Source organism: Myotis daubentonii, chromosome 19 (assembly GCF_963259705.1).
Source record: "Myotis daubentonii chromosome 19, mMyoDau2.1, whole genome shotgun sequence".
NCBI lineage: Eukaryota > Metazoa > Chordata > Mammalia > Chiroptera > Vespertilionidae > Myotis > Myotis daubentonii.
Genome location: NC_081858.1, coordinates 13,873,674 through 13,898,949, shown reverse-complemented (window position 1 = coordinate 13,898,949; position 25,276 = coordinate 13,873,674). Strand labels below are relative to the sequence as shown.

At 41.8% G+C, this 25,276-nt stretch overlaps 1 protein-coding gene across 1 annotated transcript; it reads right to left on the bottom strand.

The window, feature by feature from the left end:
- On the bottom strand, positions 1-25,276 carry CRKL (CRK like proto-oncogene, adaptor protein). The gene is made up of 3 exons (XM_059676455.1): positions 24,426-25,276; positions 13,073-13,538; positions 1-3,549 (listed from the first exon to the last, which is right to left on the bottom strand). The coding sequence occupies exons 1-3, from the start codon at positions 24,734-24,736 to the stop codon at positions 3,415-3,417; spliced, it is 912 nt and encodes a 303-aa protein (XP_059532438.1). The 5' UTR covers positions 24,737-25,276; the 3' UTR covers positions 1-3,414.

Sequence of the window (25,276 nt, the reverse complement as noted above, 5' to 3'; positions counted from 1 at the left end):
TGCTGCCACCACCGGCTGATGCAAGTTTTATTGAGACAATGTACAAACAAGGCCATGGAAACAAGGGTTCTGATGCTGGGACCAGTAACGTAAAATGAAATACAAAAATAAAAAGGCACTAATCTGTTAAGAAAAGACACTCGATGTGTTCTAAGAATATAAGTAATTTAATACTGTTAATTTTATAGCACAAAATAAAACAAGCTATGATCCCAAAAAATAATTTTAAAAGCTTACACAGAAAATATTATTGCCTGAAATTTACGATCTTTAAGTTACAGGTCAAAAGAGTATTGTGTTGTTTTAAAACACACAGTGAAGACCGTCTAGAAGCAAGGCCACTGTTTCTCCTGCAGAGACAACGACCCTGTCTCAGAGAACTGTCCTTCTACTCCTTTAGAATAAACAACTAGCGCAGTGTCCACACTGTCAGCAGTTACCAGGGACATTGGTCTCCAGTCCCAGAGAGTGGAGTTTGAGGCAGACCTCAGTGGTGTCCACAGAAAACATTAGTCTTAGGTACTGTGTTAAAACAAGAATTCATTCATTTTTAAGAAGTTAATGAACATAATATTAAAGGATTAAATTATAAACACCTGGCACAAAAACACATCATCCCTTTTCAAAAATAAAATGTTCATTTTCCTCTGAGCAAACATTACAAGAGCAGTGGCCGTCTGTCTCGGCCCGCCTTGTCTGTAAACAGCTGTAAAAGAAAGTTAGCACAGTGCCAGGGATGCTTGAGCTCAAGGAGGGAGCAGCTGTCCTTCCCTCCTTTCAGCTTTCCAACCATGAGCAGAGAAGCCATCTCCTCTGGGCCACTTTAAGTCGACAAATGGCAGCCCAAGTGTCCTCCTCTTCGTTAACCGTGTCATCAGATGGGACCACACCATGCAGAAATGACAAGAATGACTCCTGTGTTGGAGGTCCTTCCCAGGATAAATAAGTTTTGAATCAAACTGTCAATGTCCTTTAGTACGTAACTTGTTCACTTCCCAAGTGAGATAATTTAACATCCCAATATTTTCTTACATGACAAACAGTAGAGTAGAGCAAGTAGCAATAATGAACAATCCTAAAAGGAAGTGTGCCCAGGAGGAAGGCAGCTCCTCGGAAGATTCACATCACTTTCTGAAGCAGTCTTCCCAGGCTGCTGGGAACCCAGGCATGAAAACAAGGCAGGGGTGCCGTTTTTTGTATGTTTAGTGTGAAAAAGAGAATTTCCCTGCCTGATTAAAAAACTAGTAAGGTTCTATGTAAAAAAGGTGCTACTTTTGGCACATATCTTAAGAGCTCAGAACTCAAAGCTCACCTTATTTGAGGCTCCAAGTCTCCAGCAGTCCTGGAGACGTATATGTGGGCTGAAGTGATGAGCAGACTTACTATGAAGCCAAATCTAGGTTGTGAGTGTTCTGATTCTGAAGTGCTCTACATGATGTGGGTCTTGCTATACTGATCAGCAGACATGGCTGAAAGGAAACCTTGCTTTCCAAAATGGCATGGTACTTCTTATGTTCTGAGCCAACTATTGTCAAGAGGCAACTGCAATGGATGGGTACCTTCAGAGCCACAGTTTTCACTTGATTAGGAAGAGATGATTGTTGTCTTCTTTCAGGATAACTACAGACAGGCAGCCACGGTGTATTTTTTCCCAAATGATCATTAATTTTTTCACACAGGAGCACTATCAAGATTCTTTAATAATACGGTGTTACCTGCCTGATAGAATACTGATTTAAAGAAAATTTTATTTATTTATTTCTGATTTAAGGAAAAATTTAAATGATACAGAACTGCTCATTAAGTTGCTGCTACATCTCTAGGTCTGCTGTGTTCATTCTGAGCTGAGGCCCATCTTCACCAGTGTCTAGAAGGGAGAGCAGACTGAACTGCAAAAAGGTTCCAGCATTCTAGTTTGCTATAGCGATTTGTACCAGTTGGCTTGTATGAACAGGCCTCTTTCAGCTAACAGGGCAACTTTAACATCAAACTGGTAAATGGCCCAGCCGGTGTGGCTCAGTGGTTGAGCATCGACCCATGAACCAAGAGGTCACTGGTTCCATTCTCGGTTAGGGCATATGCCCAGGTTGCGGCTTGATCCCCAGTAGGGGGCGTGCAGGAGGCAGCCAATCAATGATGTTTCTCTCTCATTGATCTCTCTAGCCCTCGCCCATCCTCTCTCTGAAAATCAATAAAACATATTAAAAAACAAAACCTGGTAAATGATTAATGGTAAAATTAGTTAATGGTTCTCCCTAGTCACTAAAACATTAGACATCAAATGTATTAAGCAATTTCCAGACTCTGCATTTTTTTTGCTTGAGAGCATCATGGGCACACAGACTGTAGAACCAGTATTAGCAGCACCATCTTTCTCCTGCAGCCTGGTGAGTCCAGGCTGTGGCAGGGAGGACTAGGCTTCAGAGAGAATTTAAAGATTCATTAATGAATTAGATGATTCTATGAGCAACCTCCCTTTTTAAAGAAACTTAAGTCTTATACCTTAAAGGGGTTTATTCACTGAACCACAGGACAGAAAACTGGCCAAGAACCCCCCTCCCCATATGCTTCTGTCATTGGCAAATAAGGTGGGCAGGTGGGCAAAGGTTTCCCCAAATCACCCTCCATATTGTTGCTGTTGGGGACAATGTAATCCAAGAAGCTGCCCACACAGCTTGGCACACCACGACTGCTGATTTTTTTGGTGTTGTTTGCTATATGGCTAAAAGATACCACTGCCAACCAAGACAATACAGGCCTCCATTTCAGGTTTGTATTTTCATTTCCTCAGTTACAGTAGCTTCAGTTTGGAAGCTGAGAGGCACATGTCATTCCTTGTGATATCACAAAAATCCAATGTGCTACTTAAAAGCCTGTTCAGAACACACAAGTCTAATTAAGTCTTCCAAAATCAAACCAAAAGAAAAAAAGAGAAGAGCCAGATATGGGGAATTTAGGACAGAATTTCCTCTTCTTTAAGGTTCACTTGCTCTGCTCTTTAAAGAAAAAACAAACTAGAACTGAGCCGCTGCTTTGTGGAACAGTAATGTGCAATGTCTCGCCATGGCCTCAAGCTTTCTCTGATGAACATGACAGAATCAGTCACAAGTACAACAGGGCAGTGATGAGAAGGACCCTTCCCTCGTCAACTTCTTTCCATTTGTGTGCTTCCACCAGTATTTCCAGTTTATGATCCAAAAGAACTCTAAAATCCGCTACTCTTTGACAATACAACTATGATACAAATGCCGAGGCAGCCACTGTGTGCATTCCAAACATGTATGAGACCGCCAGTCTGCAGAAAGCTGGACTTCGGCAATGCAGTGTAACTTGCCTATGAAATAGAATGCTTTCCCTCAAAGGAGACTATGACGGACAGAATAACTAAGCAGTAGAAAACAGGGCCAACGGCAATCACTCATTTTCATCTGGGTTTTGAGGGTCAAAGATTTTGACGTGCGTAAAAGGAAAAAGCCCTTTGCGCCCATTCACTTCACCTTCCCACTGGCCATTTATGTTCATCCTTGTGACTTTCACAATATCACCAACCTGTAAAAATGGAGAAAGAAGACAAATCAGCATGTTCTCTGCAAACAAAGAAAAGAGAAAGTTAACATTAAATCACCCACACTGTCCTATCCAAAGGAAACTATACATTTTTTTTAGGACTCAACTTACATGATCAGCCATTTTAAGCAAGCACGAACTTAAAGAAATAACTCCCTTTATGGGGATGGGGGTGGGAGGGAAGGTTGGAAACACCAGTTGCATAGGAGACTGACTATCTCCACACAAGCCATTGAGAAGCAGACAATTTAACATTTTGCAATGTCTACCAAGTTTGGAAACTTGGTAATTTTGCCCTGATGTGACTATATCCTATATAATAAAAGGCTAATATGCAAATTGCCAGCCAACCACCCCTGGCCCTTTCCCCCCCCCGGCCCTGATTTCATCATTCTACTTGTTCACTGGGATTATGGGCCCAGCCATATAGAACGACTCATAATTCCCCAAACCTTCTGAGAAATAAGACTGTAGTCACTACATTTCCATGGAAAAAAACAAACTATTACCAAATGGAACGTCTCATCTTATGGAAACTGGCTTATTTTGAGTACCTACCAAAATGACAATGGAAAAAAGAACTTTACCCTGAAGCTCCCTGGTTAGAACACTATAAATTCAATTAAAATTTTTTTTTTAAGTTTTCTGTCTGAATTCTGACTCAAACTCCTTTATCTAGAGAACCACCAATTCAACAATTGCAGGATGGCTTGTAAAGAGTTATTCTGATAATTAATAATTAGGTATTAACACTGAAAAGTTCTAAGACAAAAACAAAATGTACTTTAGTATTTAGATTTTTATGTATATGAGAAAAACAAGATGTAAAAGCCAAATAACTGCATGTATATAAATTAAGTTATTATAGTCAATGTCACAGGCTCAACTGAACCACCTAAATTGGTTGAATAATTAAAATTTGGCAGTTAGCAACTGAGCATTCTATTTTTTCAGACATCTATTAAAAACTAAATTGTAAAATACTTCAGTGGAGAATATTACAACTGAAAAGGCTTGTTTTCCCTGGCTTTGCCTTAAAATAAAATAAAAATTTGGAGGTGAGAGTATATTTATTTAATATAAGAATTAAGCTTTAAAATATCTGGGACATACTAAAGACTTCTGAAATACAGATTATTTTAAGATTAGTGTTTGGAGTCCACGTATTGCTCACCCTCTCCAAGTCACAATTTTTTATTTACAGATAGTAGAAAGAGAAATGTCTTTCTTACTCAAAACTACTAAGATAATCACACAAATGTTTTTGTAATTGAGAAAAAATTTCTATTCTTTGAAGTAGACCAAGGACTTAGTTTTATAACTTGTATTTCCTTTCCCTATCATACAGAAGCCATGAAACAGAAAAACTTCAAGATCATATTTCCATTTCCAGTAGGGACATATTTCAGATCTACATATAAGGAAAACTAGATTGTGAATGAGAACCCTGAGTTAGAGTAGAGAGTATAGAAATCACATAGCTGGAAGCTGAAGTTGGTGAAAATCTGGAATTATGACTTCTGTCCAATCATCTTACTCCATTTTTTAAAAAAGGAACATTTAAGCACCACATAAGACAAAATAATGCTTATTTAATAACACACAAATGAAAATCAACCCTGGGTGAGCAGAGAGAATACTTCTGTAGGCAGGAGCTACTGGGATGCCACAAATCATAGGCCCTACAGCTGGACCACACTCTGATTTCCTTAATCTCTGCACTACATCTCCCCAAAGCCTTGGCCTCCTTAAGCCTTTCAGTGCAGGAACTTGCTGTATTGTTGTTTGGAATACAATGAGGCCAACTGTGAATCGAACCCGGGACTCTTCAGTCCGCAGGTTGATGCTCTATCCACTGAGGCAAACCGGTTAGGGCTACCAATTAATTTATATATATTATTAATAATTATACTTCCAGAAAACACAATATAATTAATGTATTAAAATAAACATACAGCCGAACCGGTTTGGCTCAGTGGATGGAGCGTCGGCCTGCGGACTGAGGGGTCCCAGGTTCGATTCCGGTCAAGGGCATGTACCTGGGTTGCGGGCACATCCCCAGTGGGAGATGTGCAGGAGGCAGCTGATCGATGTCTCTCTCATCGATGTTTCTAACTCTCTATCTCTCTCCCTTCCTCTCTGTAAAAAATCAATAAAATATATTTAAAAAAAAATAAAAATAAAAATAAACATACAAAAAGGCAAGGACAAATAAGTGGGTGGGTGTTGTTGGTATATACCTGTAGAGAGGGTTTAGTGAGAGGGGAGAGGGATCAGGCAAACACCCAGGTGAACTCTGCTGTACTGAGGGACTATGGCAAGAGGGCACCTGGGCAGGCAGGCACTCAGAGCCATTCCCCAGATCTGACTCTGACAAGACAGTAAACAAAAGGCTACGGCAAGAATGAGCTGAGACTAAAAAGAAACAAAGCTACAGCTAGTGCTGATAGGTTTGTCAGCAGATGACAGAATGGCTTCTCCCTGTGACTGAAGTTTTTATTTGCCCCACTAATTTGATGTCCCTCAAAAAATACTTTGTCTTTTTAAAAAATTATCTTTATTGTTGAAAGTATTATGGATGTCCCCTTCCTCTCTCTCCCCATTGAACCCCCTCCTCCCTACTCCCGTCCCCTCCACAGGCCTTTATCCCATTATTATCTGTGTCTATGGGTTATGACATATGCGTATTAAGTTCTTTGATTGACCTCTTCCCTCCTGCCCCCTTCTCTTTGAGGATCCTCAGTATGTTGCATGTTTCCATGTCTTTGGGATCTATTTTGTCAGTTTATTTTGTTCATAGATTTCATATATAAGTAAGATCATGTGACACGTGTCTTTTACTATTTGGCTTATTTCACTTAGCATTAATACTCTCCAGGTCTCTCCATGCTGTCTCAAGGTTAAGAGATGCCTCTCTTTTACAGTTGCATTGTATTCCACTGTGTAAAATATACCAGTTTTTTTTAAATCTATTCATCTACTGACGGGCAGTAAGTATCTTGAGAATGTTGGTGAGGCCACACAAAGAACTCTTGAGCATCATAAAAAGAATATTCACCAAAGATGAAAGGATGTCCTTATACTGATAAGAACAGATATCTAAGTATTGACCAAACACAATGGCAAGTAGGAATAAGAGTACAAAAGTGGTCTCTTTATATATAAAAGGCTAAGCACCCTAGCTGGTTTAGCTCAGTGGATAGAATGTGGCTTGCAGACTGAAGAGTCCCAGGTTTGATTCCGGTCAAGGGCACATGCTGGGCTGTGGGCTCGATCCCAGTAGGGGATGTGCAGGAGGCAGGTGATCCATGATTCTCTCTCATCATTGATGTTCCTATCTCTCTCTTCCCCTCCCTTCCTCTGAAATCAATAAAAAATATATAAATTAAAAAAGAAAAAAAGTAAAAAGGCTAAGTGACCATCCGACCGATAGTATGACGCACACTGACCACCAGGAGGCAGACGCTCAACACAGGAGCCGCCGAGCTGCAGTGACTGGGAGCTGCAGTGACTTGGAATCGGTGGTTCTGACACACCCTGGAACCAGAGAGGAGGGAGCCCGATTCCGAGGCGCATCACCCGAGAACCACCTTCTTGCAGTCTGGGACCCCTCGGGGGATATCATAGAGACAGTTTTGACCTGATCCCTGCAGGCCAGGCCAAGGGACCCCACCTACTGCAGGGACCTCGCTCACTCCGCAGATGCCCTTTGAGCCAAGGTGCCACTGGGGAAGGACCGCAGGAGGTTGGCTCCAGGGCATGTCCAGCCCATCTCCCCCAGTTCCACCAGCCACCTTCTAATTAATTTCCTCTCAATGTGCACGAATCCGTGCACCGGGACACTAGAATTACATTTATAGGACAGTGGCAAACCTATGAAGAGTCAAGTCTCTTGGTTTTTGTTAAAACAGGGACGATGGCAAATTCTACAATACTTAAGAGGTGAGCTTGAAATGAAACCTGGACAAAATTGTGGATGCAATTAGCAAAATATAGTTTACAAAGATCAGAATGGGAAATGGGGCATTTAGAAGGCTGCATGGATTCAGCCAAGAACAAGTCCCGCCAGACCATAACCTCATTGTCTTTTTTTTAGATGAGACATAGGTCAGGAGAGGCTGACGAGGAGGATTTAGTACAATGATCTGGATCGTGCTTTTATGAATTTTGCAGTTAATATGAACCTGGGGAAGGGGGGATCAATATGCTAGAAAACACAATCAGGGTTTTAAAATATTCAAAAGTGTACAGATAATCTAAGACCAAATAGAAAAAAAACAAAAAACCCTGGAGGGACAGCCATAGAGCAACACACTTAAGTCCAAATGGGTTAGGCATGTGGTTGGCAAACTGTGGCTCGTGAGCCACATGCGGCTCTTTGGCCCCTTGAGTGTGGCTCTTCCTAAGCCTTAGGAGTACTCTAATTAAGTTAATAACAATGTACCTACCCATATAGTTTAAGTTTAAAAAATTTGGCTCTCGAAATTTCAATCATTGTACTGTTGATATTTGGGTCTGTTGAATAATGAGTTTGCTGACCACTGGGTTAGGCAAATACAGTAAGAGGAATTGTAGTGGTGTGTTTCTCCCTGATGGGAGAGAAAGAACGTGAGGAATTTCTTAACTACTTAAGTCACCCAATATGGGAGGAAACACATCGTGAGATTGTCTCAGAAGTCCACAAGAACAGAGACCTTTTGCTTTGTTCACTGCTCTACTCCAACTCCTGTAACAATGCCTGCCACATAATACGCCCTAGCTGGCTGACATGGCCGGGCTAGGTTCAAATCTCAAAGATTCAAACCTTTGCCGAAGGAGCGAATGTTCAGGATGTTTCCGAGTTGATATAGGAGAGCCAATGGATCTCAACGCAGTAGAAAGCTAAAAAGTCACTAGGAAGATCGTTAGACTAAATATTATTACAACTTTAATAAGAAAAAAATTATTACAACTTGCCTTCTAATTAATTCTAAAATATGGTTTTATTGATTTTTAGAGAGAGAGAGAGAGAGAGAAACATCAGTGAGAGAAAAACATCATTGATTAACTGCCTCCTGCATGCACCCCTACTAGGGACTGAGCCCTGACCTGGAATTGAACTGGTGCTGAGCTGCACTATCTGGGCTGCTTCTTTATTTTTTAATCCTCACCGGAGGACATGCTTAGAGAGTGAAATAGAGAGAGGGAGAGGAAGATGGAGAGAGGTTAAGCTCCTTGGTAGCAGGACCCTGCAAGATACCCCTCAGAGGTTATCTGCATGAATGGATAATTAATGAACAAACTAGCATCAACTCTTGAGTCAAGGTGCCTTTTTGCTCAAAGAATTTAAGTAACCTGTCCAAGATCACACCAGGGAAAACCAGGACTTGAATGAAGATCCAAGATCTTTCCTAACCATCTTGCTTCTCTACTGTGTCACAGAATATAATTTTGACTACAGGTATTTCATGACAATAGCACCCTTTTTCCAAACATTATCTTCTGGCCAATGATCTACTTTTGGAAAAGGCTACACTGCTTCCCTCAATCTGAGAATGTTCTTATAGGGTGTAACTTGTTTCCCAGGAGCCTTTCCAGCCCTATTATATCAAGGGCATGGGAGAGCTGTTTTCAAGGAGTAGGGACACCCACTATGATCCACCTTACAAAGGTATCAACTGTTCCCTTTCAAATCAAATCCCAAAGATCAACATGCTTCTTAAAAAGAGGTGAACATGCCTTAGCTGTTTTTGCTCAGTGGATAGAGCATCGGCCTGAGACTGAAGGGTCCCAGGCTCCATCCCCAGTAGGGGGAGTGCAGGAGGCAGCTGATCAACGATTCTCTCTCATCATTGATGTTTCTATCTCTCCCTTTCCCTTTCCTCTCTGAAATCAATTTTAAAAAAAGTGAACAAGAGAGGAAAATGGCTAAACACAGATCTGTTTTAAAAAAATCTCCTACTTGCAAGAAATGTTCTTTTGAAAATCGAGTTTATGAAAAATATAGGCAGTCCTTGGGTTACGTCAGACTTGAAGTATGTCGTTGCCATCTCCCATTTACAGTATTCATATAAAATTGCGTTACATTGAGCCACAGGAATGGATCTCCGATGTAACCCGAGGACCTACTGTACTTGTGAAATAATTCAAGAAATAAAGTTCACTTAAACCATCATTGTTCTCTGTAATATTATCAAGGGGAATATGAAGCTTCAATTACTAGTACATTTTGTTCTATTTGTCTCACTTTTTTCATTTGAATTTTAATACTTTTTCTGGTAACCTAATTGCAACAGTCCCAAGAGAGTTGTTTTTAACAAGACCAGATAGGCACCACTAAGTTTTATAAGATAACACAATTCATAGAAATATTCACATACAAAAAATATTCACTTATGCTATTGTAAGTTTAATTTAAATATACAGAATGAGAAATAGCATTAAGTAGAATTTGGCAAAGGTATATTTCTTGAGTCCCACTTACACTCTCCATAAAGTATCAAAATGAGACTTTGACAAGGCTTACATGGCTGGGCTAGTGTCATGAGGAGGCTCAGGTATGGAGACCTCTCTTTGGGTCTGAGAGACTGAGAGAGCTAAGTAATGGCCAAGTATATGTGTTATCTTAAAATATACATCATTAACCAGACAGGCTTTCTTCTCCTCTTGATCTCTTTAAGGTCCTCACCTATGTATCCACTGACCAAGTCTAAGTGATCCCCTCTATAGTACCTGATTTTCCTCTCTACAATCCCCTGGGCACACACTCCAAAGAATGCACCGAATACAGGTTTCTAAAACATGTATCTTAGAGCCAGAGGCCAGCAGGCAGGTGTCCTAAATGGAGAGACTTTAAACACTAGCTCAGGTAAGAACCCAATTCCCAACTTCCTTTATGGGTCTTAGAATTCTGACTGCGGTCTTTTTTTTTTAAATGTATTTTTATTGATTTCAGAGAGGAAGGAAGAGGGAAATAGAGATAGAAATATCAATGATGAGAGGGAATCACCGATCGGCTGTCTCCTGCATGCCCCCCACTGGGGACTGATCCCGCAACCCAGGCATGTGCCCTTGGCTGGAGTCGAACTCGGGACCCTTCAGTCCACAAGCCAACGCTCTAGTCACTGAGCCAAACCAGCTAGGGCTCTGACTGCAGTCTTATCCCCAAGGTTCTCACCCAAATGTGCCAAGTTACATCAACTCTCTGAATCCTAGCTCCCTACTACTCCTAGGATGAAATGACAGATGTGAAAATAGCTCAGAAGGCAGAAACCACTATGCGAACTAGAAGGTATTTTTAAAAAATATCTTTTTATTTATTTCAGAGAGGAAGGGAGAGGGAGAGAATCACTGATTGGCTGCTTCCTGCATGCCCCACACTGGGGATCAAGCCCACAACCCAGGCATGTGCCCAGACTAGGAACCGTGACCTCCTAGTTCATAGGTCGATACTCAACCACTGAGCCATGCTGGCTGCAAACTAGAAGGTATTAAGAGCCCAGTACACAAGTTATTTTAGGGTGTTGAGGAGTACACTAGGCCAGACAAGTGTACCTATGCAAGGGCAGAGCTGTGTGAGATGAGAAAACCAGAAGGTCTACTCAAAGAGGACTCTTATCTGTGGAGGTGGCTTCTTCTGCCACAAACCTCACTTTTTCCTCATAGCCAAGATGAGAGGGAAAAGTAACCATGGACTTTGAAACAAACCTTCAGGTGTAGTTTACTGAGATATGACTCCTGATCTAGAAAATACTGAGAATAACCAGTGAAAAATACACACGAAACAAATTATAGCTAACTTTTACCTGTGGGTACAATGTTTTATGGGTTAAGTTTTGCTTTTTTTTGAAGCAACAGGCTCCATTACTTCATCCTTCTGCCGTGCACCTAGGCCAGTGGTCAGCAAACTGCAGCTCGCGAGCCGCAGTTTGCTGACCACTGACCTAGGCTATATCTCCCTGCTTTGATCCTGAGGTAAATACACAGAGGACAATCACTAATTTAATCTGTTTCTCTAACACATATGCAATTTGATATTAAAGAATATTCAGCCCCACCAGTGTGGCTCAGTGGTTGAGCATCGACTTATGAACCAGGTCATGGTTCGATTCCTGGTCAGGGCATATGCCCAGGTTGTGCGCTCAGTCCCCAGTGTGGGGCATGGAGGAGGCAGCCGATCTCTCATCACTGATGTTTCTATCTCTCGCTCCCTCTCCTTCCTCTCTGAAGTCAATAAAAATATATTTTAAAATGTTTAAGTTCTATTTCATGTTATTATTATTTACAAAATCTCTCATAAGTAAGATCTGAGACATTTACTAGAGGCCCAGTGCACGAAATTTGTGTTTGGGGGTTGGGGGGTGTATGTGTGTGTTCCTCAGCCCAGCCTGCACCCTCTCCAATCTGGGACATCCCTTTCACAATCAAGGACTGCTGGCTCCCAACTGCTTGCCTGCCTGCCTGATTGCCCCTAACCGCTTCTGCCTGCCAGCCTGATCACCCCCTAACCACTTTCCTGCCAGCCGGATTGATGCCTAACTGCTCCCCTGCTGGCTGGTTGCCCCTAACTGTCCTCCCCTGCTGGCCTAGTCACTCCCAACTGCCCTTTCCTGCAGGCCTGGACCCCCCCAACTGCCCTCCCCTGCAGGCCTGGTCGCCCCTAACTGTCCTCCCCTGCAGGCCTGGTCCCTCCCAACTGCCCTCCCCCGCTGGCCATCTTGTGTGTTGGAGTGAGGGTCAATTTGCATATTGCCTCTTTATTATATGGGATTGACTGGGTAGCTCAGTTGGTTAAAGCAGCAGTTGCCAACCTTTTGGATCTCATGGACCACCAGTGGTCCGGAGACCACCAGTTGGCGACTGCTGCTCCAAAGGTTTCCTTAAACCAGCGATTGCCAACCTTTCAGACCTCACAGACCACCAGTGGTCTGAGGACCACCAGTTTGTGACTGCTGGGTTAGAGCACCATCCTGCTATGCCAAGGTTGCAAGTTCAATCCCCGGCCAAGGCACATATAAGAATCAACCAATGAATGCCTAAATATATGGAACAACAAATCTCTCTCCTTTTTCCTCTCTAAAACCATTAACTAAATGAAAACATTAAAAAAAAATTCCTCTGCCTTACCAAAGAGAAATTCTAAGACATTTATTCATATTTCTCTTCAACTCAACTAACCACATTAGAAATATGAAAATGTATAAGTGGCTATGTGTCTGTCTACCAATGTCATCTCTAGGTCATGGGTCTTTCTTAACTATCATCTTTCCTTATTGGAAAGAAAACTGACTACTGTGAAACGAAATCTATGAGTCTTTGGGAACAGAAAATAGAGCAAACAGGTTGAGATCTTGGAAGAAACAAGGCATAGAAAGGACAAAAGAATCATGTGGACTACTCACAGTGGATCTTCTAAGATCATCGAGTTCTCTTATTCTCGTAAATATAACTTTGCAGAAACAAAATTAAAATGAAAGATAAAAACCGAATGTCAAAGAACTCCAAAAACAACCTTAATAGATTTTACCTCTAATGCCAAGGCAGTCTTGTCGTAAGCACAGGGAACTCTTTTCTGGACTGCTTTTGCAAAGACAGGTCCATTCTGTGTGGACGGCAATGGGTTGATTGCTGCCCCAGGAGTACTGGAAACTGCAGGTAGAGGAGTTGTGGTCTGAGGTTGAGCATATGCATGAGCAGGTTCTGGGATCCCATAACTGTTGGAATTCCTATTTCCATGCTTTCCATGTGGTGAGGATCTCACAAGCTTTTCAACATAAGGGACGGGAATCATCCCAATCCGGCCGTCCTTGTTCCGGGCACTCCACCACTGTTCTTCAGGCTTCTCTATTATCACCAGGATCTCACCTTTTTTAAAGGGCAGGTCTTCAGCATCATTCCCAGGAAAATCATAGAGAGTCCGTACATATTCCAGATTTTCTTCTGCTGTAGGCAGGTTGGGTGCTGATACAGATCCCATTTGTGGGCTTGGATACCTTGAGAAAGAAAATTACTTTAAGAGAAAAATCTTACTCTATACCAGTGTTTGCCAAACTTCTAAATAAACCATTCTCTATAATAAATTATCTCCCTCTTTAAATTAATTCCATCTCTGTAGTTAAGATGATTCCGTTGCACTGATTTACTATCATTTGTATTGCAACATAATATCCTAAATATGCCTTTTTAAATTACATGCCAAATACATACACACACACACACCCCCCATATTTCTGTTTTACAGGAACCTTTTGTTTACACAGAGTACCTGGCCTGAATTTATTAAAAACCTAGAATAAGTTCAGTAGCTGTCTTCCTCAGGACCTTGTCACAACCACCACATACTCTCCCTCATGGTCTTACTCTTTGGCATGCATCCAGCACACTTCTATGGACACCCACAGAGAAGATGACAAAGACCTCTGTCTCTGTGTCCCTCAAAATATAAAATGCACTACATCCCAAACTTACAAAGCCCTCACAGTACACCTTGTATAGGAATCATCACCTGAACATCCAAATGAAAGCATGTGAAAGTTTTCACTGCAAAACTCACAGGCAAGCCTTAGCTGGTTTGGCTCAGTGGATAGAGCGCCGGCCTACGGATTGAAGGGTCCCCGGTTCAATTCCAGTCCAAGGGCACATGCCCAGATTGTGGGCTCGATCCCCAGTAGGAAGCATGCAGGAGGCAGTTGATCAATGATTCTCTCTCATCACTGATGTTTCTCTCTCTCCCTTCCTCTCTGAAATCAATATATATTTTAAAAAACAAACATAAAACTCACGGGCAAGAGCTATCAGCTAAGCATCAGTCAGTCCCTTTGTTGTGCTCACAGATTCAATGTGTATTAGCCTAGTATAGTGGTCGGCAAACTGCGGCTCGCGAGCCACATGCGGCTCTTTGGCCCCTTGAGTGGCTCTTCCACAAAATACTGACTTCTGCGCATGGGCCACGAAGTTTCAATCGCACTGTACGTGCGCGCCCGCATGTGGTATTTCGTGGAAGAGCCACACTCAAGGGGCTAAAGAGCCGCAGTTTGCCAACCACTGGCCTAATACATTGTTTAATAATGTACTCCCAGAGACAATTACACAAGCACAGTCCCCTGCTCTCTAACATTCCATTTGTAATGCTCCTTCTGCGAAAGTACAGAGGTCTCCCCCAAAAGGTTCAAGAACTTGAGTGTTCTGAAAAGTTGTGAACACACCAAATTTTATTTTTTTTAAATTTATTTTTATTCTTTTTTTTAAAATATATTTTATTGATTTCTTACAGAGAGGAAGGGAGAGAGATAGAGAGTGAGAAACATCGATGAGAGAGAAACATCGATCAGCTGCCTCCTGCACATCTCCTACTGGGGATATGCCCGCAACCCAGGTACATGCCCTTGACCGGAATTGAACCTGGGACCTTACAGTCCGCAGGCCGACGCTCTATCCACTGAGCCAAACCGGTTTCGGCTATTTTTATTCTTAAATCATTTATTTCAGTCACAGTAAACAGGCAGCATACTTGATTACTCATTATACCATAGAAATGACTGAAGTTATTACAAACATTCTTTTGTTTCACACCAAGTTTTAGAAGAAACTTTTATCATTACCCTGTCCCAATAACTTTTTTGAAGCATACAATCTACACGAGAGTAATAAATCCTGGACTTCATACAAAGAGTCTGCCCATCTTTAGGAGATGACTTTGCCTGCAGAACCATTCACCAGAGCCAGGTTCTAGAATAGCCCTGAGGGAGAATGCTAGGATACTTCCACTATGGTTTCCCATTAGCCCATGGCCATTCTCTTTCTTTATTCCCCCATTAGTGATCTAAGAAGTTATTTCATAACAACATGATCTATGTTGAAACATTCTTTTGATATGATTTATAAAAACTATCACCACATTACAACATTCAGCAAAAATAGAAAAACAAAAGATTAAAAAAATCCCATAATTCCTGCTCTAATGTAGCTACAATTCTTCCTTTCTTCTCCCCTCCCACTTCATGACTTAAAAAAAAAAATCCTGTGACTGTCTGTGGCAGTTTTTCTGCCTAATATCACACCACAGGTGTTTTCCCACATCACTGGTCTTTTTCAGGGCAGGATAACATTTCATTCTGGGAGCCTGCTGCAATGAAGCATCCCTGTTTTACTGGATACTTAGGTTTTCTTTCTCTCTATTTAATCATCCACATCACAAATTCTTTTGACCTTATTTTCCCTATGCTGGATTTTTTTGTAAAGCCTTGATTCCCAGATTAAAGAACAGGAACATTTTCATGGCCCTTGGTAGGGTACATACTTGCTACATGAAGACTTTCCAAAAGCAGTCTTCATGATTTGGTAAAGCTTGTATCTTTTTAATGTAAATTACTAGCTTCACAGTCATCAGAATACCATGGTGATTAGGAGCTTGATTTAAAACATCAAAGGCCTTATTACTTACTAAGGGGCAAATTGCTTACTATCAACAGTACATCTAAAAAGAGATAGCAGGATCCTGGCTGGTGTTGCTTAGTTGTTAAGAGCATTGGCCTATGCTCCGAAGGGTTACGGGTTTGATTCCTGGTCAGGATGCTTACGGAGGCAACGGATTGATGTTTCTCTCTCACATCAATTGTTTCTCTCTCACATCAATGTCTGTCTCTCTTCCTCTCCCAAATCAGTAAAAAATATATATATATTTTTAAAAGAATCAGTTTGAAAAAGCACATCCTCTTTGAAGTCTTCCCTAACACCTTAGTTGATCATACTTGCTTTTAAGCTCCCATGGTATTATATTTTAATTTGTTCAAAGGCTAGAATCATGGTTTATTTGCATTATATGCTTTCAATCTAGTATTGGGCTTTGATATAGAGTAGGCCTATATATGTTGAAATTCCTAATAAAATTAAAATGCCTTGCCAAAACCGGTTTGGTTCAGTGGATAGAGCATCGGCCTGCGGACTGAAAGGTCCCGGGTTCGATCCCGGTCGGGGGCATGTGCCTGGGTTGCGGGCACTTCCCCAGTGGGGGATGTGCAGGAGATAGCTGATCGATGTTTATCTCTCATCGATGTTTCCAGCTTTCTCTTTCTCTCTCTTCCTCTCTGTAAAAAAATCAATAAAATATATTTTAAAAAGTAAAATAAAATAAGACATGGGAAGCATTTCCCATTCCAGTTTCTAACCGTTTTTTTCCTTCTGAAAACACAAAGGCTTTGCCATTCCAACTCCCTAAACCTGGTTTAATTCAGTTAGCAAAGGAAAACCTGGATTTGCCTTCCAAGACTCTTCACCTCAGCACTGATCCACTCATACTCTTGGCCATCATTCCAGACTAGCTGCTACATGCCTGGGCCCCAAATTACTTATGAGGATCTTAGCTCAGACTCTAGGACAGTGATGGCGAACCTTTTGAGCTCTGCGTGTCAGCATTTTGAAAAACCCTAACTTAACTCTGGTGCCGTGTCACATATAGAATTTTTTTGATATTTGCAACCATAGTAAAACAAAGACTTATATTTTTGATATTTATTTTATATATTTAAATGCCATTTAACAAAGAAAAATCAACCAAAAAAATGAGTTCGCGTGTCACCTCTGACACATGTGTCATAGGTTCGCCATCTCTGCTCTAGGATAATCTGAACTACCACTAATAAGCACTGCCTCGTTTTACTTATCAGAAAGAACTAAAATATTTTAGCCTCAAGAAACCTTAGAAATAATCTAGTCCAACTATTAAGATCAAAGGAAAATTCTTTCTTAGATAAAAAAAATTCTCTAAATTTGAGTCTCAAACAAGAGATATGTCACAAATCAAATGGCTACCAGTATTTTACCTGCTACGGGAACCAACTGGGCAAGTTTCCATTCCATTCCGTGCATGACATTGTTCTTATATCTCATCTTAATTGAATTTAGATGATTTAAACTCCTGGTAAGAAGAAACTCAAAGGTTTACTCACAGTGTTGAATTCTATGCTAATCAAAATTACTGGTAATCCTTCTTCCCTATTAATTATAAAAGTCCAGATTTGAGTTCCCTTAAATATTTAGAACAGGGGGTGTGGAAGGAGGTCTGACCCTGCTGCCTGTGGCATCCTCTGGTCCACGCAGTCCTTGCTTTCTGCTTCACAGGTGTGAGGGTCCTCCTCTGGGCACTCAGATTAGGCTGAGCATCCTTTTCCAGTTCTCCCACAGCTACTTTACCATATTAGGTAGCATGGAAATAGCCTTTATTATCAGTAAGCTCCATTTGTTGCTTCTTGTATGTGCTCTGATGGGGGATTGAACCCACAACCTTGGCCTATTGGGATGATGCTCTAACTAACTGAGCTACCCAGCCAGGACAGGACTATTGATTTAACGTTAGTTCCATATTACCAGGTACATACAATCTGCAAAGTCTGTTGAGTAAAAAATAAGATTTTCTCTAAGGGTCAACTTGCCTCAGTTTTAAAATGTTTACTTCTCATGATTTTTCTCCTAGCCTTCATACATAAACTAAAACTGGAAAAGCAAGTTATACAAAAAACACTTTCAAGTTTCTAAACCATGGGAAAATATAGTTCATAGTTAAAAAATCCACTCAGACACTTTCTGAAACATTCTGTTGTTACACTTGAAATAGCCTCTATTATATATATCACACTAGTGCTTACCTGACTACTAACTATAGCAATACACAAAATGTTAAAATTGTTTGTATTCAAATAAAATGGAAGTGATTTGTAATATAAAAATTACATCCACATGCATAAAGAGAACCCTTTAGGGTCATTCAAAATTAACGAAAGCTGGAGGGAACACGGCCACATCTTTCTGACTTTCTTCCCTCTCAGGCATGCATTGCCTAAACTCTAAGAGTCCCTGAAAGACTTGCAACCAGGGGAGCAATGGGCAGTGGCAGCTCGTCTTGGGCTAACCCCTTGAACCTGTCTACAAGGCCCCTTTTCTGACTTTCCAGTGAGCCATAGCATCTCTGCCCAGATTCTCTCTCTTGTTGCTTGTTCTATCCTAAGGCCTTCCTTGTTTCACTGTCCCCAGCTTTGATAAATGTCTTCCCAAAAAATGAATCAACAAAAAACAACAGACATGACACCTTTTGGGGGTTAAGTTTACCACAAATACAAAAAGCTTATTAATTATAGTAATAAGATAAACACAAATATACCAAATCATAGTTTCTTCCTTTCTCTTCCTATCATCCCCCCCCTCCCACCCCCCGCAATCAGGATCAATCTTATCTCCAAAACAGGCATTTTCACCAAGCTGTCTATTGAAGTCTACATATGTCATCAGTCACCATCATTTTGCACCTTGTACTGTCCCCAGGTTCAAACTCATCCCATGGCACCCATTGAACTTATTATTTATTTATTGTTAACAGTATTATAGATGTCTTCCATTTTCTCCCCTTTTGCCCCCACTCGCTCCACCCCAGGCCTTCCCCACGCTATTTTCTGTGTCCAAGGGCTATGCATATAAGTTTTTTTGTTAATCTCTTCCTGTTCCCTCCTACCTCATCCCACCCCCACTGAGATCTGTTATTCTGTTCCATGCATCTATACCTCTGGATCTATTTTGTTCATCAGTTTATTTTGTTCATTAGATTCCATGTATAAGCGAGACCATGTGATAATTGTCTTTCTCTAACTGGCTTATTTTTCGCCTAGCATAATAGTCTCCCGGTCCATCCATGCTATCTCAAAGAGTAAGAAAGAGCTCCTTTTTTACAGTCGCATAGTATTCCATTGTGTAAATGTACTACAGGTTTTTATCCATTCATCTACTGATGGGCACTTGAGCTGTTTCCAGATCTTACCTATTATAAATAATGCTGCTATAAACATAGGGGGCACCCACTGCACTTTAAATAAAATCCAATTTCCTTATCTTGACCATTTTATCTCCAAACTCTTTACCTCTTCCTTTACTAATAAGAACCACACTCCAGCTCTAGCCAGTTTGGCTCAGTGTATAGAGCAGTGATGGCGAACCTATGACACGTGTGTCAGAGGTGACAAGCAAACTCATTTTTTGGTTGATTTTTCTTTGTTAAATGCCATTTATGTATCTAAAATAAATATCAAAAATATAAGTCTTTGTTTTACTATGGTTGCAAATATCAAAAAATTTCTATATGTGACACGGCACCAGAGTTAAGTTAGGGTTTTTCAAAATGTTGACACGCAGAGCTCAAAAGGTTCGCCATCACTGGTATAGAGCATCAGCCTGCCAACTCAAGGGTCCCAGGTTCGATTCCGGTCAAGGGAACAAGCCCGATTGTGGGCTTGGTCCCCGGTAGGGGGTGTGCAGGAGGCGGCCAATCAATAATTCCCTTTTATCATTGATGTTTCTCTCTCTTCCTCTCCCTTCCTCTCTGAAATCAATAAAAATATATTAAAAACAACAACAACCACCACCACACTCCAGCCCTGACTGAATGGTTCAGCTGATTAGAGCATAGTCCAGATATGTCAAGATTGTTGAGTTTGATCTCCCATCAGAGTACATACAAGAAGCAATCAATGAATGCATAAATAAGTGGAACAACACATAGATGTTTCTCTCTCCCCTCCTTCCTCTCTCTAAAAAACAAAACAAGGCAACCAACAAACAAACACAAAATCAAATAACCACACTCCCAAAATACTGGTTGTGTTTCTAACCTCAGGATTTTGTTGTTGCTGTTAATTTTCACCGAGGATATTTTTTCCATTGATTTTTAGAGAGAGTAGAAGGGAGGGAGGGATCAGAGAGAGGAGGACGGGAGGAGAAGAGATGTGAAAGAGATACACTGATTGGTTGCCTCCCCACAAAGCCCCAATTGGGGCTGGGGATCAAACCTGCAACCTAAATAAGTGCCCTTGACCAGGAATAGAACCCATGACCCTTCAGTGCTCTGGACGATGCTCTAACCACTGAGAAACACTGGCCAGGCTCACTTCATAACTTTGTGCAAGCTCTACCCTATGCTTGGATGGTAATTCCCCTCCCTAGCTTAGGTCTTTCCAAGGTTTACTCTTTTTTTCTACCCATAGGTAGTTTAGTTCTTTCTCTGACCATCGTACCTCAGGGAAGTTCCTTCCATTATATTATCTTGGCCTATGTTTAAGTCCTTGGCAGCACTTATTAATCTTACATTTTATTTATCTTTTAACTTTTTATTGATTTTAGGGGGGAGAGAAACATTGTTGTTCCATTTATTTATTTATGTATTCATATTGGTTGATTCTTGTATATGCTCTGACCGGGGATTGAACTCCTAACCTTGGTATATAGGGATGATGCTCTAACTGAGCTACCCGGCCAGGCCCTTTTTTATTTTTTAGCCTGCCTCCAAATTCCACGATGGAGAAAGTATGCATGTCATCCATCTTTCCCAGTACCTATCACTGGGATAAAATTACCTTGTAAATATATGAATAAAAATATAAAATTAAAAGTTAAGGAACAGCCCTGTGGCTCAATTGATTGGAACGCAGTCCTGTATATGAAAAGGCTGCGGTCGGGGCACATACCTAGGTTGCCACTTGGTTCAATCCCTGGTCCAGGTATGTACAGAAGGCAACTAATCGATGTTCTCTCTCACATCTAGGTTTCTCTTTCTTTCTTTCCCTTTCTCCCCCCCCCCAATCAATAAGCATATCCTCGGGTGAGGAATAATTTAAAAATAGGTTAAGGAGTATTCTAATTTAAAAAATCGACTAGAACAAAATAAGCACCAATTCTTAAATTCTGAGGAAGTCACAGTTATGACCTTCTGCTAAGCAATAAACAAAAAATAAATTATTAGTCAAGGGGCATGAAATTCTGGCTTTAAGAGCTCAGTTTTTGCCCTAGCCTATTTGGCTCAGTGGATAGAGCATCGGGCCTGCGGAGTGAAGGGTCCCAGGTTCGATTCCAGTTAAGGGCATATGCCCGGGTTGCGGTTGCGGGCTCGATCCCCAGTAGGGGCTGTGTAGGATGCAGCCAATCAATGATTCTCATCATTGATGTTTCTCTCTCTCTCCTCCTTTCTGATATCAATAAAAATTTATTTTAAACAAGAGCTCAGTTTTGATGCCTAAAAAGCTAAACCACTTAATTTATCCTGTTCAGGCCAAGAAGAAGCATTACACTGATTTTTCAATCAGGCCAAGGTAGCCTCTAGTTTTCTACAAAGGCTAATGCTAGTAACATCAAACCTAATCCATAAATTTCAGGGTTGGGAGAGGCAATCCAAAGACTCAGTGTAACAAAGTATACACATCAGAATCTAATTCAACCAGCACTGAAAGGCCTATGAGAGATATCAGGGAAATTAAAAAGCTAAATTACAACTACATGCCTGGGATGGAGGGCATAGAGAAGGAGAAACAATTAAAGCTGAATTTGAGGGGGAGGGTCAGGAAAAGGCTCTATTATTTGTGAGAAGCCTGGAACAACAGGTAGGCTTTCAATAGGTGAGGAGTGGGTGGAGTTAGGCAGCCAACCAAGAGCCAACAGCCTAAACAAAGGTTCCCAGGGAATGAGTGAGAGGACTAACAGGGCTGAATCAAGCTAGGAGAGGCAGTAAGCAAAGATATCAAAGATAGATTTTGGTATTTGGGAAGACAGTATAAGAAAAATTTGGAGTAGTTTTTTTGTGGGTAGCAGGAAGCCACTGCAGCATGCATATTCCTTTTTCTTCCTCTAGAAGGGGATCAAGCCATTTATTTACTCACACTTTTTGGAACAGCTGTATTATATAGTACCTGTCACCTCAAAGTAAGCACAATGCCTTGCACATAGTGTGGCTTAAAAAATGCCTGAAATTAATGATATAATTCACCTTCCCAAGTCAGGGAAGTCATTTCCTAAAATGTTACAAAATCTTATTACAGTGGGTTCTAAGATTCTCTCCAACTCTTATATTGTAATTATACTGTGCTCAGAGTTGAGTCGTTACTAGCATCTTCAGGGACCTGGTTTCACCAATCAGAATCTTTTGTGTCTAGGTATTTGTTATACAGTATTTGATTTATAACCGTTTTCTCCCATTTTTTAAAGTCTATTTACGGGACTCTTTCCCGCTCCCCACATGGAAGTCTGTACTTGTTCTTCAATAAATTTCCATCTTTGCTATTAAAGAAAAAAAAAGTCTATTTAGTTTGGTAGTTAATCTTATAGCCATTATACTGCCATGGCTTTGTTTCTTCTCTCTAGTCCATAGAAGCAACACAGGTGAAGCATCCAGTGACTGCTCCTTAATAGCTTGTAATGTTTAAAGCTCATAGCAACATCTTGTCAGCAAATCTATAAAATCGAAAACATTTCATCCCCCCAAACCCTACGTATATTAGCACCCTGTCCTTTAAAAATAGATGTTTAAGAAACAAATTGGGCAGTGCAATATCTCTTATTTTCACCTCAAATTTGGCATAATTTAAATAAAAAAAACCTCTGATAAAATACTAAGGCAAATTAAAGCAAATAATCAAATAAAAGAATGAATCACCCTGCAGGTGTGGCTCAGTGGTTGAGCATCGACCTATGAACCAGGTCATGGTTGGATTCCTGATCAGGGCACATGCTGGGGTTTCCAGCTCAATCCCCAGGAAGGGGCGTGCAGGAGGCAGCAGATCAGTGATTCTCATCATTGTTTCTCTCTCTCTCCCTCCCCCTCTGAAACCAATAAAAATATACATATTTTATTTATTTTTTAAATATATCTTTATTGATTTCAGAGAGGAAAGGAGAGGGATAGAGTTAGAAACATCAATGAGAGAGAAACATTGATCAGCTGCCTCCTGCACACCTCCTACTGGGGATGTGCCCACAACCACCGTACATGCCCTTGACTGGAATCGAACCTGGGACCCTTCAGTCCGCAGGCTGACACTCTATCCACTGAGCCAAACTGGTCAGGGCAAAAATATACATATTTTAAAAAGAATGTATTTTACTTGGAAAAGGCAATGCTTGATGCTCAGTGTCACTTAGGGTTCTTAACTCTAAAAACAGGTATTAAGTCATTAGCCTTGATATAAAAAATACATTTAAAAATCAAGTAGGATATAAAGAAAATGTCAGTCGAAAATTTCCCTTACAGTAGTAAGTAAAAATTCTAGTCTTACTTTGCCTTGTAATTTAACCAAATGAAGTTAACCTATTAACGGTCCAGCTTTAAGAAAAACTATAAAATAAAAATTTAAAAGTCCTCACTGAAACCAATGTGCCCTCTTTTCAAGTTTTTGCATTTAATGTGTGATATAATAGGTGTCTGGCTATTTCAAACTTGGCACCAAGCTATTAATATACAATTCTGATATTTCAGTTAAAGGGTTTTGTTTCTAAGTGCTAAAGCATTTTAATTTGTCAAAGGCTGCTGGACAGAAGTTCTTAACTTGGCTTTCAGAAATCTGCAGGGAATCCAAGAACCTTGAATGGTGTGCAAACGTGTGTGTACATGCATTTTTGGGGAGAGAGAGGATGCCACGGCTATCTTCAGATTCTCAAAGAAGTCTATGATCCAAAAAAAGGTAAAAACAAAAACAAAACAAAACAAAAAACAAACCCAAACTCCGAAACAACAAAACCCTGCTTTCATATGATAACCAAATAGGGAACGTGACGAATGGCAATAAAAAAACCCCCAATACGTACATTTTAATTTCTAACTATGCAACCGTCATTAACATGTTTAAGACGCATCCCCCTCAGCCAAAGTGACCCAGATCCTGACACTAGCCTTCCATTCGGAATGCCTTCTGGACAATAATTTGCTTCAGAAGAGGGGGGAAATGAGTTCATTCATAAACACACACACACACACACACTCTTTTGGATCGACCCCATGCACCAACCCGGCCACTGTCGACCCTCCTGGGGGGTCGGGTGGGTTGCACGCCCGGGGAGCGCGGGCGCTCGCGTACCTGGGCGCAGGCTCGATTAGGGTGGTGGTGTCCAGGTAGTGAATCTTGTAGAACTCCAGCAGGGCCGGCAAGTGGTCAAACTCCTGGTCCCCGATCTTAAAACGGCGGTTGGGCAGTGAGTTGATGATGTAGTGGGAGACTCGCGAGTTCTCGGACACCGACAGCACATAGTCCCCGGGGCAGGTGGAGGAGTCGCGGACGAGGAACATGCCGTGGCGCTGGCCCTGGAGCCGGTTCTGCGCCTCCTGGCGAGACACCGGCCCCATGTACCAGGAGGAGCGGTCTGAGGAGTCGAACCTGGCGGAGGACATGGTGTCGGGCCGAGGCTCTGGGCCGGGTCGGGGCGGCGGCTGCTCTCGCCGGCTCTGGACGCCTTCGCCCGGCAGACGGCTTCGGGCACGAAGAAGGGCCTCTCGGCACACCTCGAGGCGCGCTTAGAGGACCGAGCCAGCACCTTCCTCTCGGCTCCGGGCCCGCAGCATCCTCCGCCTTCGCCCGCTTGCTCAGGGGCCTCCTCACGGAAGGAGCCGGCTTGGGAATGCGGACCAGAGCCCGAGGTCGGGGCGGGCGAAGCCGAGCCGCAGCGGAGGCCGCCCCGGGGTTCTCGGGCTGCCCCACGTCCTGGGGTGCCTCCCTCCACTCACTCCTGGCCTGAAACGCGCCGGCTCCGCACCCCCAAGGCTTTACACGGACCCCAGCAGCCACACCAAGCACCGAACTCCAAGAAGCGTCGCGCCTCCAGGGTGGTTTTGCCTCGCCGGTTCCCAAGAGCCACAGCAACAAAATGGCGGACGCGGGAGAAGCTGCCAGCCACCACCCCCTCCGCTCAGCGCGCTCGGTCTGCGCACGCG